Source organism: Protomyctophum parallelum (assembly GCF_964188405.1).
Source record: "Protomyctophum parallelum genome assembly, chromosome: 12".
Taxonomy (NCBI): Eukaryota; Metazoa; Chordata; class Actinopteri; order Myctophiformes; family Myctophidae; genus Protomyctophum; species Protomyctophum parallelum.
The window spans coordinates 18923151-18943239 of NC_139712.1; the positions used below are offsets into that span (position 1 = coordinate 18923151).

The 20089-nt window shown below is 43.8% G+C and overlaps 2 protein-coding genes across 2 annotated transcripts; one reads left to right on the top strand and one right to left on the bottom strand.

The window, feature by feature from the left end:
• Nucleotides 1-498: 498 nt before the first annotated feature.
• On the bottom strand, nucleotides 499-16849 carry LOC310867559 (nuclear pore complex protein Nup155-like; the record flags this gene model as incomplete). Its single annotated transcript, XM_083777674.1, has 8 exons — nucleotides 499-528; nucleotides 2028-2121; nucleotides 3730-3816; nucleotides 4945-5037; nucleotides 5135-5208; nucleotides 5501-5583; nucleotides 6803-6938; nucleotides 12785-16849. 8 exons carry the CDS (start codon nucleotides 16847-16849, stop codon nucleotides 499-501), a joined length of 4662 nt encoding a protein of 1553 aa, XP_083633800.1.
• An 810-nt stretch (nucleotides 16850-17659) lies between these two features.
• On the top strand, nucleotides 17660-18427 carry LOC310867560 (transcription initiation factor TFIID subunit 7-like; the record flags this gene model as incomplete). Its single annotated transcript, XM_083777675.1, has 1 exon — nucleotides 17660-18427. One exon carries the CDS (start codon nucleotides 17660-17662, stop codon nucleotides 18425-18427), a length of 768 nt encoding a protein of 255 aa, XP_083633801.1.
• Nucleotides 18428-20089: the final 1662 nt, after the last annotated feature.

Sequence of the window (20089 nt, forward strand, 5' to 3'; positions counted from 1 at the left end):
CAGCGGGTTTGTTTGTTTACCAGCAGCAGTAAAGTGCACCGTAGCAGCATTCACAACACACTCACGTCTATTTGTAGAACAAGTGGGGCTGGCTGGACAAGGCACAAGTCACTGCGCGCAACACACACACACACACACACACACACACACACACACACTAGTCTGGTGGTCAAGGCTACTACTGACTCTACTCCTCTTCACATAAATCTTCTGGAATGTCACCTGTCGTGACTCTGTCACTGATTAAATAGATACAAGAAGAGTGGGGCACCAGTGGTGCGGAACAGTGGGTGGTGCCGCACCACCCACTGGTGGTGGCAATGGTGGCAACTAAGCTCACACCGACCAACTCATTGGAAAAGCATTGTGGTGGCCCAAAAAAACAAAACAAAACGACCAAACATTTGATTGATCAGTGTTTGAAACGTGTGAATGAGGCCTCAGGCCAGGGCACAAAGAGTTTCCTGTTGTGTACATTTAATGTAACACAATCAAAGCTTAATCAAAGAAGACACTCTTACTCAGCCCCTGATAGGATAACACCAGGCATAGAGGCGAGCTGAGGCAGATCTGATCTGTTTAATGCATGGGTTTTCAACAGGTGGTCCGTGGACCACTGGTGGTCCGTGAAGGTATTGCATGTGGTCCCTGACCATGCATTTAGTAATGTAGGAAAGGGAAGATTTGTATTTTAATTTATTGTATTGACCACAAGTTGAGAAACAATGCAGTAAATGACGTGGTGACATACGATGACGCTCGATCGATGTTGTAAGTTACTGGGAAGTCGGACGTCAAGAACTTCCACAGAAAAGGGAGGTAGAATCTCAAGGGAAACTGTACCGGTTTGCCTGGTTGAGTCACCATTATAAGGAAATGTGCCCATAATTAATTGCATGCGTCTGCTCGCTCATAAGTGAGTTACAATGAACAGCAACATGATTTTAATATGGAAGGTTAATTTTCCCCCCACACCACGCCCATATCCCCCTCCCAACACAACAGTGGTCCCCAGGTTGATTCTCAGTCAGGGTGGTGGTCCCTGGTTCATAATCAGTTGAAAACCCCTGGTTTAATGCCCTGAGGAGTCAAACCAGTTTTTGCAGAGGCTGTCATTTCAGAAATATGGGGTGGCAAAAAGTTACCATAATTATAGCCCCATTTCTAAAATAGAAAAAAATAGTGGATCTACAAGCTCTGTGTGTTGCCAAGCGGTGCGTTGAGAACTTGTACATCAACTATTTTAACTATTCATTTGGGGGCAAAAAGAGGAAAATCTTTGAAAATGTTCGCTCATAATCACATTCCCCACGTTGATAGTGGTTAATGTTCATTAATTTATGTTTTCATACAAAAATAACTGAATTTAAGGTTAAATGTGAACACTAGGGGGTGGCGATTGCCATCCCCTGATGCCCCAAATGACGCCCCTGACTGAGTGCTCATCTGAAAACCAAACAAACAACCAAACAAACAAATGCTTTTGAGTCTACCATACAGATTGTAAACTGGTTAAGCACGTAAACCCTGTACCGAATAGTGAAAATAGACGATCTACCAACCTCACAACATGTTGCTTTGTGATGCATTGTGATGTAGTGCAAATCTTTGAATATATATTCTTTCACAACTAACATTTTAACTCAAATCTTTGCTTCTGGGGGAGTCCCTGGAACAACACATTTTCAGATGGGAGTCCACGGCCAAATACAGATAATTCCGGGGGTCCTTGACATGAAAAAGGTTGAGCACCACTGACATAGAAACATGAGGTTTTTCAGAAAACTGTCATGATTTAGAAGACATTTTGTAGAACCGAGCTCAGGTTCAGGTTCAGGTTTATTTGTCATGTGTATAGATACAGAGTATAAATACAATGAAAATTATTTTGCTCAGAGCACTCTCAGTCTTACATACACAGGACATAAACAACATCTATAGTACAAGAAAAAGACAAAAAAACAGGAAAAGAAAAGTGCAAGTGAAGTGACAAAACAGTGCAGTCTTGCTGAGCACTGGAGCCGTACCTGCACAGGTGCTTCTCTGTGCAGCAGGCTGTCTGCACACGTCTGACAGGACGCCTGTCGGGGGTTCTGCATGCACTGAAGGATCTTCAACGTCCTGTGGAGTTAAGGTTGATTTTAGTTTTAGTCATAGTCTCTTGAATAGTTTTCATTTAGTTTTAGTCACATTACACACATGCACACACTAAATCTACAGTTGATTTTGTCGACTAAAATGTATTTTGGCGCGCCTTGATGCCGTCGTAATGACTGATTTTACACTGCCGACTGCCTTGTAGATCTGCTATTTTCAGCATGCAACCAAGTGTAAAATGACTTATACTGAATCTCTTGGCCACTATTTTACTCTAGTTTTTATTTGTTGATGAAGGTAAAAAATTGTCGTAGTATTACTCGACGAAATCAACACTGCTGTGGACAAACATGAGCAATATAGTAACACATTTAGTGATTTTGTGTTGTAACATTACACAAATAATACGTTATATAAGTGGTTCCCAGTCATGTTTTTCCACCGATATATATATGCCACGGCGAGTATACTTATTCTCATGTGCAGTTATTTGTACTCATGTTCAAATGAGTACAAATAAAACTCGTGTTCAGCTCTTTCTCTTTGTGTTGTGATTCTTAGAAAAACACAACAAAGGCAACAGTACCGTAGCCTGATATCAGACTGAAGCCTGGATGTGTTCACAAGTGTCTGGACTTTCAGGCAAACAGTATAGCAAGCAGTTGTGGAAAAAAGTACTCAATTGTTTTACGGTACTTTCTTTTCCCTTTTTACCTCTATGATGAATTCCTGTTTTGACTATAATAGTTGTGTATATTCGTACGTCTCTAAATGTTTTGATTAATTGAAAATGGTGGTCCCTATTGTAAACAAGTGTAATGCTTTATGGTGTCGTCCACTCACAGTTAACAGTTTTTGTATTGAGTTGTACTTGAAATGTACTGTAATTCTGCAAACTGTTAATAAATCAATCAATATCAATATCAAACGCATACAAATATTTTGAAAATAGCAGATCTACAAGCTCACAATGTGTCGCGTTGCAACACTTTGTGAGCTTGTAGATGTATATAGGGCTGGTTAATGTATGTTTTGTAATAATAATCCAAATCTACAAAGTAACTAGTAACTAACGTTTTCAAATAAAAGTACAGTATTTGCCTCTGAGATATAGTGGAGTAGAAGTAAAAGTATTGGAAATTGGAAAGGGTCAAGTAAAGTACAAATATCTCAAAGTGTACCCCATTCTGACCTGAGATCAGATTCATACGAGGTTTCCACTGGACACACACTGGTCTGATTAACCCATTCTGACCTGAGATCAGATTCTAAAAATGTCACAGTCGTTCTTTGATTTTTCAAAAATAGCAGACCTACAAGCTCGTAGCGCGCCACTCGGTGGCACGCTATGAGCTTGTAGATCTGCTATTTTTCAATAGCTAAAGCATAACATGATGCTACTGTAACACCAAAATGGGTTCCCGTTCAGAATGGGTTAAAATACAGTACTTAAGTAAACATACTTAGTTACTTTACACCACTATTCACAACTTAAGTAATAAAACGTGCAGACCCTGCAGTCGAGTGCTCCTGTTTTGTATTTGGGAGGTCTCTTCTGAAGCGCCCTGGTAATTTTTCTTTCTTATTCAAGCTGTTGAGACTCAGAGCACATCAGCCTTAGTGGACACTCACAGGTCATTGTCTGTGCATGTCCAGCGGAACCCTCTTCTCTGCAGAATGCTGATCAGTTCCACTATTGATCCTGTTCTGCACGATTCTCTGCGGCGTATAAGAAGAACAAAGAGACAGACTCTCACACCTAAATATATCGTATAGATTATAGAACATGCAGTAACTGTGTTCATGTAACCATAGTCATACCAAGGAATAAACAAATTCTTATGGACGTGTTATTACTCTCATGGGAAAAAAAACATTCAGAGTTGCTGTGCTATGGAAAGGATAACTTATATTCTGAAGAGGAAAAGTGAAATGTATGATGAGGTTTGGGGGTCTTTTACCCAACTGTCACGGTCCGCTCCTCGGACCGTGGACTTTGACTGTCCTAATTAGATTTTGGACTTTAATGTATTTCTGTCTTTTCACTGATTTCAGTATGTTATGTATGTATTTGCTCATGTGTTCCTGACTGTTTCGCGTTGGTTTTGGTTTTCTGTTACTCTGTTGTTGCCTTGGTTTTGTGTATCTTATTTTGTAGTATCGTTCCTAGTGTTTCCTGTCTTCCAGTTACTGTTAGTTACCTTGTCTAACCTACCTTGTAGTTTGTCAGTGTTTCCACCTCCCCCAGCCTATCATAGTGTTGATTGTGTTTTGGTTCCACCTGTGCCATGTTATCCTGTGTGTATTTAAGTCCTGTGTTTGCATTGTGTTCTTGTTGGTTCGTAGTTCCCTGTTGTGGGAGTTCCTGTATGTTTTCTGTGATTTTGTCTTGCATTCTTTGCCCTGTATTATGGAAGAACCTCAGATTATCTAATAAATCCTTCAAAGTTTATTTGCTCTGCCTGCTGTCGCCTGCATTTGGGTCCTCATCCCTACTCACCGTAACACCAACTCATAATGATGATGATATACCTGTAAACCGTTTATTAGACGCTGTTGCATTTTCCCTATGTGCTGATTAGTTTTATTCTCATTTCTCTCTTTTTTTTGCGTCTATGTAAAACAGGCTTTAACGGGAACAGCGCATGTTCGAGCGCTAGTCCGAAAATTGTTCGGACAAATGCTCCGTCGGAATTACCATCGGTTCCCAAAATGGTTAAATATGTCAAAAGTTTGGGTATGACTGTTGTCATGTCTTGCAATTTTGTTAAAATTATGTTAAAAAACGGTGTTGTTCATAGCAGTATGAGATCAGTTTAGTTAGGGTGTGTATGTATGTATCCTCACATAAAGGGTCCCTCCAGGTTGGATACGACCTTGATGTTGACATGGGCCACCATTCGTGGGTTCAGACTGTCCAACTCAACACTTCCAAACATGCTGTGAAATGAAAAAAAGATTACATTTTATTGCAGGCATATACAGTATTATACTGGCATGTTTGCTTTATAATGAATGAATGAATGTCTCACTTTACCTTTTCCTGTTGAAGGCATTGTCAATAGATCCGTTCAACAGAACCGTGATGTTGCCACATGCCGTTTCTGCAAACTGAGCATAAAGAGAGTGGCAGTAAGTTACAAAACTTAATTTTTATTTTATTTTTGTATTTTTGCCAGAGATGATCCAAATTGTGTTGTCAACCTCTTACATGTTGTGCCTCTCGCTTTACCATATACTCTGTTCAACAGATTTGTATGCTTGATACACAGCAAAGACAACATTTCTAATTTTAGTGCACAACTTCTTGTTGTGTCTTCTTGTGTCTATTGTTGATACCTGTCTGTTATGTCTGATAACATGTATAAAAAAAATATATATAAATTAAAAAACGAAAACGTACATGTTGTGAGGCTTGCCTCCATAAGGAGTACACTGGATGATGGATACATTCTGACCACTCTGGACAAGAACCTAAATCAAACCCTGTAGAACAAAATATTGTGTGTGACTATGTTTTATAGTGGGTACAGAACATACAGTAACATAGTGTACAGGGTACAGTAAGTTAGTAACATCCCTGTGTCCCTGTGCTAAATGTCATTTGTTTTTAACCCATTTTTAGACCTGAGAACTGATTCTACAAAAATTTTCTAATCACAGTTTTCTGAAAACCCTATGTTTCTATGTCAGTGGACGTGGTTCTCAACGTTTCTCATGTCAAGGACCACCAGAATTATCTGTATTTGGCCGCCGACCCCCATCTGAAAATATGTTGTTCCAGAAGCAAGATTTGAGTTAAAAACGTTAGCTGGGAAAGAATATATATTCAAAGATTTGCACTCATTTTCACGATATTTCTTTTTTTGCAGACCTACAAGCTCATAGCGCGGCACTCGGTGCCACACTATGAGCTTGTAGATTTGCTATTTTTCAACAGATAAAGTGGTTAAAATCTATATGCGACACAGTCGTTTTAACGCATCCTTAATCCGGTCGAACTAACGGGAGGTGGAACCTTAGGGCAGCCCCCAGATCAGTTTCAGTGCAAAAATACATTTGTTTTCCTCCACTACGGGTGTGCAAACTGAATATACAATTACAGGCTACAATTATCTCTGGACAATGGAATGCAAATAATGAACGACGACAAAGAGTGTAACCCAAGAAGATGATTGACAGGTAACCTCGTTCCCAGAGATAAGAACTACTAAATATGTCTAACCGGAAGTACATGAAATGTCCAGCCTTTTGGCAGTGGTAGACTACTGTAAGTGGTAACTAAGTACATTTACTTAAGTACTGTACTTAAATACAGTTTTGAGGTATTTGTACTTTACTTTTTCGTCACTTGTTACTTTGCATTAACTTTAACATTAACTTCAGCCCTATACACATTTCGGCCATTTAAAAATAGCGGATGCGACGCATTGTGAAACCACGTCAAACCAGAAATAGGATGGTGTCAAAGGTCATGTCTCACCTAGACAGACCACAGGATCTCGATATAGAAGAGCAGGGAGACAAAATACATGCACCCCAAATTGTACAAGTTATATTGTATTAACATAATTAGATTTTATGAATTGAAAATAAAAGTTAACCACAGAAAATGTCTGCCTGCCTGCCTGGGGGGGGGGGGGGGGGGCAGGGTCACTTCAGGGTTTTTAGCCGGACTAGACAAAAGTAAAACAAATCCCTGCACCTATGTGATCCTCGTGGCCGCACCAGATGAGGTCGTTGAACATGTAGCCCACCAGGGTGTCCTCCAGGGTCCAGAAGCCACGCAGCACGGCTGCATAGCTGTGCATCAGAGTCCGGGTCTTACTCCAGAACAGGGACTAAAACACATGGAACACAAGGAAGCAAGAAGCTATTCAACATGGTTTAGGAGTCAGTGGTTCCCAAACCTTTTCATGTCAAGGTTCCAAGGTCCCAAATTGACACTAATTAGCCTCGCGGACCCCCATTTGAAAAGACATGCCAGGGACCCCCAATAAGAGAAGATTTTTATGTCTCGATTTTCAACCTGTTTAATTTAAAGGACCCCCCCCCCAGTTTGACATGCATTAGTCTACGGTCCCCTATTTAATAGCATTTCTATCTCTGGGACCCCCAATTTATATTGTAAAATCAATGCTAATTTAACTCAGAGTGTACAAATGGAAATGGTTCCATTTGTACACATTTGACCCGTTAGGGTCCATTTGGTTCCATTTGTACACTCTGAGTTACAGACCCATAAGGGTCCATTTGGTTCCAAATGATCATTTAGCTGGGTCCCCCCTGGAACTCCCTCAAGTACCCCTGGGGGTCCCCGGACCCCACTTTGGGAACCACATGGTTTAATAGGAGTCATTGATTGATTTTCTTTAGTGTCAACCTTTGCCCTGGGCCTAGCTGAAAGTATATTTGCTGTTTGTATTCGTTGCTGTTGGGCAGAAACCTACTATTTCCTTGTGGGTTTTTTTGTAAATTAATGCCCTACTTGACTCAAAAGTAGCATAATCTACAACCTCAAAACACAAAGCGAAGCGATGCGTTTTGAGGTTGTAGATCTGTTCATTCTGCTATAGTTTTGAATTTGAATCCTGAGAATTAACAGTTTTGGACATACAGGTTTCCACCCTGACATAGATAATATGGTCTTTGAATTTTACTTATACTGCATAAAAATGCTCTGATTCGAGTTGACTTGCAATGGTGTACACTGTACACACTTAAGCATTTAAGACTTTTTAAAGATTTTAGATTGTATTCTTCGTAATCGTACGGGGATTAGCGACAAATTGTGATCTACAAGCAAACAACGTGTTTCACTGCAAACTTTCTGCCAAGATATTTTATGTGTACTGTATAATGGACAAAGGTATTAAAGTTTATTATTATTAAAGGGATTTGGAGGACACTTGACAGTAAAAAGAAGAAAGCACTCACTCTGTCACAAGACCAGGTGTGTTTTGGCACCATGGCATCAAACAGCTGATGGTAGTGCTTCACCTTTACACCACAAGAGGAACGCTGGATAACGGCCTCCTCAAACTCTCTCCAGATCAGCTCACAGTCATAGCTGAAACGCACACACACACACACACACACACACACACACACACACACACACACACACACACACACACACACACACACACACACACACACACACGCGCGCGCGCGTCTGCCTGTAGCTCGTGCTGTTTACATTTCTTTTTCTTTTTTTATATAATTTTTATCCCACGATTTTGTAACCCATTTTTCACCCCTGTGTCAATTATCTAATGTGATCCTGGGCTCTACACACCCTCCACCAACCTAGTCCCCATATATGGGGGACAAGGGGAGAGCAACCTAGTCCCCATATATGGGGGACAAGGGGAGAGCAACGGACTTGAACTCATGCTTCCTTCATGCCTGAGTGTCCAAGTCGCTCCTTGACGCCTGGCAGGGGGGAGTTTCCCTGGTTGGACGTAGCGCGTGGAAGGAACACGTTATTCCAACCAGTTCCTTTCCCCTCCATCAGGCGCCCCCGGCTGGCCAGGGGGAGGCAGTTTAGAGACCAGGATTACTGCATGTTTTTTGTGAGGGTATGTATCTCTACCCTAGGGGACACGGGGAGAACATGCAAACTCCACACAGCTGTTTACATTTCTGACAAATAAATATTCAATCAATCAATCAATCCAAAAATGTGCAGTGGGACATACAGGGACTGAGAGAGTATTACCTTGAGCCTGGGTGTAATAGTGTGATGTAAGTGTAACACCTTCCAATCACAATCTGTCTTAGGTTGGGTGTTGTCCCCATCTCGGCAGTGTCGGCACACAACTCATGATGAGGACAACACAGCAGCATTATAAACCCTTTGAAATTAATACAAAGAAAGATGATTATAGGTATCATGATGTCAAACACCACAAAGAAATAAAGAAAGAATTAATGATATAAAGAGGATGACATGCAAGAAAAGAAAAGAAAGAAAGAGAAAGAAACAAACAAAAAATAACAGATGCAGTTACAATGCAGAAGCAAAAAAAGAATAAAAAACTAGAAAAAGTGCCCCTCGGGGTCTCCACCAGGGCAGGTCAGGTTGTGGCCTCCTGGTGGCAACAGGCCAATGTGAAAAGGGTGGGATATATTCCTCAGCCTAGTAGGAACGTCTGTGAAAGATTTCACGTAAATTACACGCTGCGTTCATGATTTGAGGCTTTTTGTTAAAAACGGGCCAATCCTGCACATTTTGAAAGCTAATGTTAGTCAATCAGGATGGAATATGAAATATCGGACAGATCTGTCTTGGGCACATGACTATAGAGATACTGTGTAACGATTTGTGGGATTTTTGGACAAAATATGGAGTCGGCCTCCTGGTGGCGCTATAATCGTTCATCGTTGGCATATAGGGAGTGTGTGTGCAAAGTTTGGCATCAACCGGGTTAACGGTGCCGGAGAATATCGGACGGACACACACACGGACACACGGACGGAGTGTAAAACACACAGACACTGTGCAAAACATACTCTCTCCCCATGCCTTCGGCCTGGTGGAGACAATAAGAGTGGCAGCACACCTGTGGATTTCTGTGAGTTTGTTCCATGTTGTGCATAAAAACGAAATGCTGCTTCCCCACGTACATTTAGTTTTGGTTTTAGGGACAGAAAGCAGAACTTTCCCATGCAGATGACCTGAGAGATCTGGATGAAAAGACAGACAGACAGACCAGTATAGTCAGGGTCAGTGCCTTACGTAGCAGGCTGGACAGTGCAGAGGACTGTAATGTTTTATGTGAGGTCATGGTGATGGTGAGGGAAGCCCGCCGAGACAGATCTGTGGAGAGAGGCAAGTTGAAAGTGTATACGTGTGCGTGCGTGCACCGTGAGTTTGTATTTCTGGGAGAGTAACTTCATTAAAGATGAAGTGAATGAAAGTGTTTGTGATGTCTGCATAAGAACAAACACGTTAGTTTTAATAGCCTTATAACGGTGACTGCCCCGTGCTTCGACCTCCCGTTAGTTCGACCATGCGTTAAGTTTGGCGACTGGATTAAGGTTGGCCAACATAAAAGACCCCGGCTACACGAATATTATTTTGCAACAAGTTGGCTAAACTTAGTTTGTGAGTTTCAAACACTTTTAATATCATGTCTATAAAAGGCTACTTTGATTAAAACAATCACACCTGTGTGAACTGAGTGGTGCAACTCCCCTCTCCCCCCCCCCCCTCCTCTCCTCTCTCCCTCCCCCCCCCCCCCCCCCCCCCCCCCTCTCTCTCTCTCTCTCTCTCTATCTCTCTCTATATATATCATTAGCAGGCAACAGTGCAGCACTAATACTATCTCTCTCTCTCTCTGTTTCTGGCAACAACGCCCCTACTGGTACTCATTATACTGGCTCATTAACACATACATAGGTGAACACGGACATTGCTGTTCCTTGGAGTGGTTGCGCCACTCAAAAAAAGAGATCACTGTCACAGCCCATACAGAACTGTTTCTCAATTCTTTATCCATTGATATAAAGATTGAAGATAGTGCATGTTCATTTCGCTCAAATTGATCTTGGGAAATTTGTGGAAAAAATGCGGGAAGTTATAATGCCTTTTGATGAAAAAAGGGTATTCTCCTATACATCCTGTTACGGCTACTATGTTTGCAGTGCTTGGTAAATCCAAGAAAACAAAACATCAAATGAGTTCTTACCATTTCGGTGTATGCTTAAACCCTAGGAAACACCAACAAAAGCTATACTTCCACCAGAGGGACGTCCATGGCTCTTCTCCTCTTGCTGTGGTGATATGAGCATGTGGCCTCTCCTCTCCTCTCTCGGCCTCGTGGCTGACATAATCCAAAGGCTGGTCTTCATAACCCAATAAAAGCTTCCTAATTCTTAGGGAACAGTAAAGCCTTTTTCTCTCAGCTTGTCAGTCCAAATAGTTGATCCACATGACTCTTGTTAGGGTGCCATTAAAAACCCCTCTGACTACAGCCCTTTCTCTATGACTGGGTGATGAGAGCTTGAAGAAGAAACATATTGGGCCCTATCCTTACCCTTATGCTTAAATGTTGTCATTTATTTTGCTATTTTGATTTTTTTTTTAATATATAGTTCAAGTAGCCGATCTACAAGCTCACAACGAGTTGATGTCGATCGGTTATTTGAACTATTTTTTTTATGTTTTTCAAAAGAGTAAACAATGCCTAAAAAGTAGCGCGATTGTGATTCCTGTTAGTAAAACTGTCTGCATTTTTTAATTTATTTTTGTTTTATATGAACAAAAAGCTTACAATACAATTGCATTTATTGTGTCATTTATGAGGTCCTGAATGTGACTTCGATAGATAGATAGATAGATAACTTTATTGTCATTCAGCAGATACATAAAATGCACAAGAGAACGAAATGTCAATACATTAACAGTTTTGAGTGTGATATATTCTAATATTCTTTCACTGACTCCCGTGGACCTAATCACCTAATCACCTCCTCAATGTTATAAGGTGATACGAGAGCCCCTCACTTCACACGGTTGTGATTTTTGGCTTTATATAAGTGTATATTTGTACGTCTCTAAATGTTATGACGAATTGAACATGGTGGACCTTATTGTAAACAAGTGTAATGCTTTATGGCAGGGGTGTCAAACTGGTGATCCGCGGGCCGCATGCGCCCCGCAACGTCGTCTTCTGCGGCTCGCCTGCCCCCTTTTTTTAATAGCCAAAATAAAGGCTAATAAGTAAGGCTGCATGATATATCGAACATGTACCTTCATCAGAGTGGAGAATATAAGTATAAATCAAGTTGAGCAAAGCCACTCTTCTCTGCCCCTCTCTCTAACAGACACAGTTAACGATCGCTTGTTAAGTGCCTGCCAGACAGACAATCAGATGAAATGAAGGCATGTGTAGAGTAGAGTGTAGACTAGTGAACTGAACATGTTCTCTTTATATCAAGTACTTCATACCAGCCCCTTATGAAACTACTTCTCCCCAAATCCATCCATTTTCCATCCTGAATGGCAGTAATAGCATACAATGAGAACTGAGAAGATCTCCACAAAGGTTTACTCATCAAAACTGATTATAAAACTGTAACCATCAAAGCATGCACTCAACATATAATGGTTATGCGACCATGGCATGAGCATAATATAAAATCTTATAAGTTTTATCTGATATTGATTAATATGGGGGGTGGGTTCAATTAATCGATTATTAATCGGCAGAGCTGTCGACTATTCGATGTGTGTGTGTGTGTGTGTGTGTGTGTGTGTGTGTGTGTGTGTGTGTGTGTGTGTGTGTGTGTGTGAAGGGGCCGCATTGCGACTTGTTTCTGTTCAGAGAGAGAGAGAGAGAGAGAGAGAGCCCACAGATGTGTGGGCATGGGGAAATCATGGAATGGTTTGTAATAAGGCATTTTCCCACATTCCTTTTCCTTTATTTGGCTGGGTCTGAGCACTATGTGTGTGGCTTGCTGGCTGGCTGGGTCTGAGCATACATGAAAGCATGAAAATGCTTTCTCAGGTCGCGATACATTTTAAGCTGATTTATACTTTGTACTGATTGGCTGAAGATTGACCGCCCACCTGAAAATATATTGGATTTTATTGTTGTTAAAGTTCTATTTAATGTATGCCAAATGTGTAAGCTCCCAGTGGTCTATCATTTGGCCTTGATGGTGTAGTCAGAGGTTGCACAGGGAACCTCAGTTGCTCCAGGTTGGCCTTCAAGGATTTGAAGTTACCAATGTTTTGTTGCAAGGCGGAGTTTGGACTGAGACCTTGCAGCTCCACTAGGTAACCACAGATGCTGTCAAGACACAAGTTAGTGAATCGTCGTCTGTCGTGCGTGAGTACTGTACTGGGGTCGTCCACATATCCTGAGAGAAGCACATGGATACACTCCATTAGGTGGAGGGGCTTCTTAAGGCGTTGCCAACAAGGATCCCGTGTTTTGGAGAGTCGGTCATAGACCTCCAGCAGGCGAGGCAACTGTATTCCAATCCCCCGCATGGTTTCCGTGACAAAGCCTGCGTTCCAGTTCGACTTACACACCTCCTGCTCTAAAAACCTCACTAGGAATTCAAGGGGAAAGTATCTGGGAGTTCCAGCATAGTTCTTTCCGAGCGACACCACTTTACACTTGAGGGCCCCCATTCTGTCCGCAGGACTCATGGTTACACTGTCGGCCAGCTCTTTCTCCATGATCTCCTGCCACAGCGAGCACACTAGAGTCGGATGCGAGTGTCCAGCGCAATGAATGATGGCCAACTTGCACTCTGACAAATTAAAATGGTCGGCAAACTTTCCATAGAGCTTAGCGATATCCAGAAGTTCTGAGTCCAACTGTGAGATGATATTCCTCCCTGAGGGATGTCTAGACAATGCGTCCTGGATCTGTACTTGGATACGCACCACCTCCATCTTTTCTTCAAGTTCATGAAGGAACTCTCCATTGGTCCAGGAGCTCCTAGCACACAGGATGGCTCTAGAAATGTACTCCAAACGCTTCTGTAGGGGGATCTCAGTGCTGTACATGTCGGCAAGGCGTGCCAGTACATGGGCTGCCTTTCCAAAGTTGCGTCTCTTCTCGTAGTATTGCCACAAGAGGTCCATGTTGTGCACCTTACTCCGGTCTTGCTTTATCATGTGCATCAGGTGTTCCTCCAGGAACGGATAATTCACCTCCAGCAGCTTATCGATACGGTCAGCCTGGATCAGCCAGTTGTAGAGGGCTATGTGAAACAGCTCATCCTGAGACCTCCGGGCCAGACCCAGCATCTGTTCCAAATGGGCAGTGGCATCCTCATTACTTGGCGTGTCAGGGTCAGATGTCAGAACTGGTGGTGCAGGCTGCTCTGGGACACTAGGAGACTGAAGGGCAGCCGTGCTCTGGTTCACCAGTTCCTGCATGGCATCTGTGATGCATTTATAACACGACAATCTTTCCTGCCATGCCGTCTGTCCAGCTCCGTCCGCCTCTGGCTCCCCGCTCTTATAGAAGCGGAGTCCCAGACATTGGGGATCCTTCTTGTCCGCTGCGGCGAGGCACAACTCCAGGACTCCCTCGTAGAAATGGACCTGCCTGTACTGAGAACAGACGAGGGGCAGGTCTGTGTGACGGCTGATCTGCTGGTACAGTCGTAGAGACTCTCTCAGGGTTCTCTCTTTGTCCGCCTGGTTCTGAATCTGCCAAGACCTCTGCAGCAGCTCATTAGCCTCGGAGCACACGCTGTCATCACTGCTGTACAGTAAGGGACAGACGTCCCTGAGGTGATTACTGACAGCATCCACGGAGTCGCTGTTTTCGATCTTAACGTTAATAAGCGCTGTGATGAGAGCTCCTGTAAGCTCTTTACCCCGAATTACCGCATCCTTGAAACTCACTCCCTTCATCTGCTCCTGGAGCTCCTTGGGGAGCACTGAGATAACGTGGCTAAACTGATGGTCACAGAGAAGCTTCCAGAGGGCCAGTGTCTGACAAGAACGATGAACCAGCTGCTGTATACCCTGTAGGGACCTTTTCTCATTGACCTGTGCCTCTGTGTGAAATTTCCCCTGGAGCCCCTGCTGAACGTGCTGTGAGCTGGACCCGTCGGACCGCATGACACCCTGTGGCCTCCGTCGAGGGTTGGCAGGGGAGCTGAAACTGGCTGCTCCCAAAGATGAGGGGCTGAACTGCTGAGAGTTCTTATCAAGGAATTCCCGCAGACCCTCTAACTCCAGGACGACCGCCTCCAGATCACAAGAGCCAACGCTGCTCTCCAGAATAGTCGTAGTCTGATTCCCTTTGTTAATTGTCTTCTCAACAGCAAGTCTCCCATCCCAGATACTCCCCATAATACGGGTAAAGTATACGCTGACGCCATTGTGTTTTCCTGAGAAGACAGCCTTGGGTTCAGCCGACATCGAAGCAATAGGGGCAGCACCAGAAGGGATGGGGGTCACAAAAGGTCTAGGTGTAGATAAAACACCTGGCAAAGGAGAGCTAAACATGAGTCCAACATGGCTTGGAGATGTGATGGCTGAGGGGAATCTCATCTGTGCTTCTCCATATCTGAAGAAGGCTCTAGTGGCCCACACTGAAACATCTCTGTCACAAGCAGCATTAGAACAGGCCAGGATCAAAGCTGTGGCACACGCTTGCTCCTCCCCATGCAGCTTGAAGAATTGTTCAATTCCGTCACCTTCTCCTCCAGCACCACTAACCAAGAGGTGGCGCAGTTGGTCAACCGGACGCAGCTTACAGAAGATGTGACTACCCTTAGAAGACAGAAGGACAAATCTTTGTGGGGGGACACTGTGTTGTTTAACCACCACAGGCGAGTCCATAATGGGGAACAGGTCTTTAGTCAGTGGAGTAGAGACCTTCGTGGACCTCTTCCCATTAAGAACGCAGAGTGCCCAGGAATGACCGTCTACATTGGAGATTACCTGAGTCTCCATCAGGGGTTTATTGAAGGGGAAAGAGTCGTGGTTGATGCACCACAGGTTGTCGCTATCCTCTGTCCCAGACGCAGCCATTAGTAGAACTCCTTTGCTAATTAGAGCCTTGTGGACCCTCGCGGGTTTCTGCAGGGTCGAAGATGCAGAAAACCCTGGTGGAAGACGGACATGCACCAAGAAAAGAAGGCTGGGTCTCGCAGCAACATGCCTCTGTTGTGGCGATTCATGGGGGGTTGTGCTGAAGTAGAGACGCCCACCTGCATGAGTAATAGCAAGCAGGTGACAGTGTAGAGACTCAGATCTGTCAATCACAGAGATCTGGACGATAGGTTCGAAGATGGAACGATCAATCGTCCTGGCGATGTTTGCAGCTGCGCCCACAATGCAACTCTGTGCCATACATGCCACGCGACTCATGCCCATGCCATCGGCACCTAGGTCATATACCTGTAGGACTCCTTTATCTGAGCGTGTGAAGAGAGTGTTGCGATAGTCGTCAATGGCTATCTGCACAATGGGATCATCTTCTGAGAACCAGAACTGGACCATGGAGGGAACAAGAAGGGATAGTCTGCTTTGGGAGCGGTTGATTTTTTTGCATCGCTGGTCAAACCAGCCTGCTTCGGCCTGGTACACAATCTCATACAGGCAGCCGTCCTTGCCTGCCACGAAGATCCGTCCGTGGTCTGTGGAGGCGATGGCCAGGATGTGGGTGTTGTCTGTTGGTACAGAGTAGAGTGGTTCCGGCAGCAGTTGCATCCTGCCATGCATGCTGTCATTCAACCCCGTATGGCCTTCGGGGAAACTGAATCCAAGGATAACCACGTCCACTGGAGTGGCCAATACCAATAGATAGTGGATGCTAGGCTGGAAAAACCCTGGCTTTGGTTTCACGAGACCCACCGACAGGATGGTTTCAACGAGACCATCAAAATATGCCACATCTCCGCCGTCTTCATAATTCCACATGAAGATGTGATTGTCTACGGTGAGCCACGCTCGACTTATCTCTGGAAAGACTCCCATCATGCTGTTGCACTGCACGTGGCCAAATTGCTCCACCAGCTCAGGAGGTAAGGGTACTCTGTGGACCGCACTAAGCTCCGGCACACCAAGTAGCCCCAGTCCCTGGAGGGGATAGTCCACGCCTGACATTCCAGAGAGCGATGGCATGTCGTGGGAGGAAACCGACAGCAGCTCTGACAGATCGGGAAAGCAGCGGTCCGCTTGCAGGTGTCGGTCAATGAGTTGACCGGCGCTCTCCAGCGCCTCGGCGAGCACAGCAGCCGGGCTGCTGGGTCCAATGCTGGACGGCATGATGATGATGCTACCCTACCACCACCACAGTATTAAGGTATTACGCTGTGTTTCTCGCCAATGTGGCTGTAGAGTTAGTTTCCAAGGACACCGATATGAATTATGAATTAAATATTCTCTATAAACAAAGGGCACTGACAGGCAGCAAGCCACAGTCCATGCACCACAACTAAGTTGAAACATACACACTTTTAAGGAGGTCAGATTGGCCCGGTTGAAACCTTGCCCAAATATGGAGATGACTGAGATAATAGCCTGGCCACATAATGTCTGAGAGAATCAGATATCCACAAGAGACTCCAAAATGTATATGCATTTGTGCCGTGCTGTTTTTTACTTTATGTAGTGGCTAATTTACACCAAGAACAATACAACTTAAAAAAGCCACTAAGGGCACCAGGCAGCGAATCTTAGACATGAGGCCATTGTCCAGACAGGCAGCGACATTTTTGTTGTTGTTTTCTTCAGCTTTCCAGAGTCCAGACACTCCATATTTAGTCATAGCTGCATTGGGAACTCCTTATATGGTTATGGCTGAGTCATGTATAGGATTTCACTTTTCACAACAGCTATGTCACGTATTAGTATGTCACACCAGTTCAGGAATGGATGACATCATTATTTTTTTAGATCGGCATAACTAGGTAGGCCTACTATCCAAATATGGTGATTATGCCCACTAATTAAAGTTAAATAGGGGTCATGAATGCATCACAAATACACTGCAGAACAATCATTTTACACATAAACTGTTGTCTCTTAATTAAAGTCAACGTTTATGCAAAAAAAAACAAAGCAAGGAAAACAATAATGACTTCTAAATACAAAAGACGAAAAGTTGCAAATGTCAAATCAAGGAATAACGAAACAACGGAGGATGCTCCCAATGACCAGGAGAGTCAGTTCATCCTCAGGCTGCCTACGGAATATGCATCAACAGTAAGAAGCATTGCTCAGTCTACCAGTGCAAAAGACAGACTCACCATCAAGTTCCACCCGGATGGTCATCATGGCATTGTAACAGTGGACCGTGACTCCTTGGCCTGCAAACTGATGAATCTCCCCTGTGTCCTGGAGTCACTGAAAACTGTAGACAACAATACCTTTTATAAGACTTCTGATATCAGTCAGATACTGGTGTGCACTCTAGATGGAGACCTCAACCCGCCGACTGAAAGCACAAAGGACAAAATGAAGGACAACGAAATGGACAAGACGTTTCTCTGGAATCACGGCATCACTCGCCCCCTGAAGAACACGCGGAGGAGAAGATTCCGTAAGATGGCAAAGAAGAAATATATTGAGTCTCCTGATGTGGAAGATCAGCTGAAGAGGCTGCTAAGTGCAGACGCAGAGGCCGTTAGTTCCAGGTATGACGTGGAAGCGACGGAGGAGTCCCAGGAGACGGACCAGCACGGCTCTCTGGACAACAGCCTGGACTCCTCACCGGGCACCTCAGGACACAAGCTGGGCCAAAAGGGGTCCAAGACTCCGCGGGACGAACTGAGGGAGCTCTTTGATGGACTCAGCAGCAGCAGCAGCGAGGAGGAGGATGAAGGGCAGTGGCAGAGGACCTGAACATCTAGAACAGGGGTTCCCAAACGGTGGCGTGTGCACCCGCTGTGGTGCACCGCGCGCGAGCGCCTTCTAGGGGGTGCGTGACATGAAAAGGCTAATGGTGGTGCTATGGTTTTATTTAAAATATATATATGGAAATATTATGCCAATATATGGCAAGTATATGCAGAATATATGCCATATTCAGGTTCATATACGTATGCGCATATGTGGATATAGGAAATATATGTCTCTATATAGCAGGTGGCCAATGTAGAATAATATGTCACATATATGTTGCACATATAAATAAAATCACACCTGTGTGAACCGAGTGGTGCAACTCCCCTCTCTCTCCCCCCCCCCTCTCTCTCATTAGCAGGCAACAGTCTGTCAGCACTGTCTCTCTCTGTTTCTGCATGGCACAACAGCGCCCCTACTGGTACTCATTATATGATGCTCATAGTCACATAGGTGAACACATGTACACGGACATTGCTGGTTGTAGGAGTGGTTGCACCACTCAAAAATGTTCATATATTTCATTTCCATGTGGGCCCGGGTGTGTCAGCTAGGTCGGGAGGTAATGGGGTTTGGCCGAACTGCTGATGTAGAACATGAACGACGGCCTGGTAAAACAGTCTATTGGCAGGGTGGCAGTTAAGGAAAATACAGCATTCTTCTCCTTTGTGGATGAGCAGACGAATTTCCAAGATATCGGATGTTCAGACAACCTGTGGTGGCTTGGGGCCATGACATGGCACATCATGCGATGTGAATGAGTCTTTTCAGATGTACATTAATTTACCCGTTCTAGTACAAGCCTTGTACAAGTTCTAGTTAGTGTACATGCCTTGATGTTTGGGACCCTCAAAGCTGATCAAGGAGATCCTCTCATGTCTCTAAGATCCGCATACTTCACCTAGAACAAAGGCCCATTTTCCAACCTGACATGCAGAAACTGAATTTCCGATGGGTCAGGAAATCCCACTGGAACTGGATAAAAGAGAGAGATGTTAATGGCTGGTCCACATGAGCAGAGCAAAGGCTTTGACTTTTAGTTTTTAAATGCCAGTGGTGGAAAACGTACTCACAGCTTCCCACACGTCTCAAGATTTGCCATTTTGCCATTGACAATTCCGCTAAATATGATGTAAATTAATCATCAAAACATTAAATGCCATTGACATTGAAGGGAAAGTTTCCGTCATATGTAAACGAGCAAATCATCTAACCAATCACAGGCAACGGGCATTCTGATAGCCAGTATGAGATGATGCATGATGATGTATGATGATAAGAGCCCCCCTCACTTCACACGGGTGTGATTTTTAAATTAACTAAAGGTATCAATACTGCAAAATAGAAATAGGCCGGAATTCTAAAGAGTTGAGTGAATAAAGTACAAAAGTGTTGGCATCGAAATGCACTTAAACTGTACTCATTATGTGGAATGTCTAATTTACAGTTTTCTACCCGGGTTGAAGTGGTTACTCATGTAGCCTATAGGCCTATATGTTTGTAATAATAATCCAAATCTACAAATAGGCCTACCTATAGCCTTAACTAAAGTTTTGAAATTAAACTTGGAGCTAAAGTAACCTACGATTTTGATTGATTGATTGAAATATTTATTAACAGTTTGCAGAATTACAGTACATTTCAAGCACAATCTCAATACTG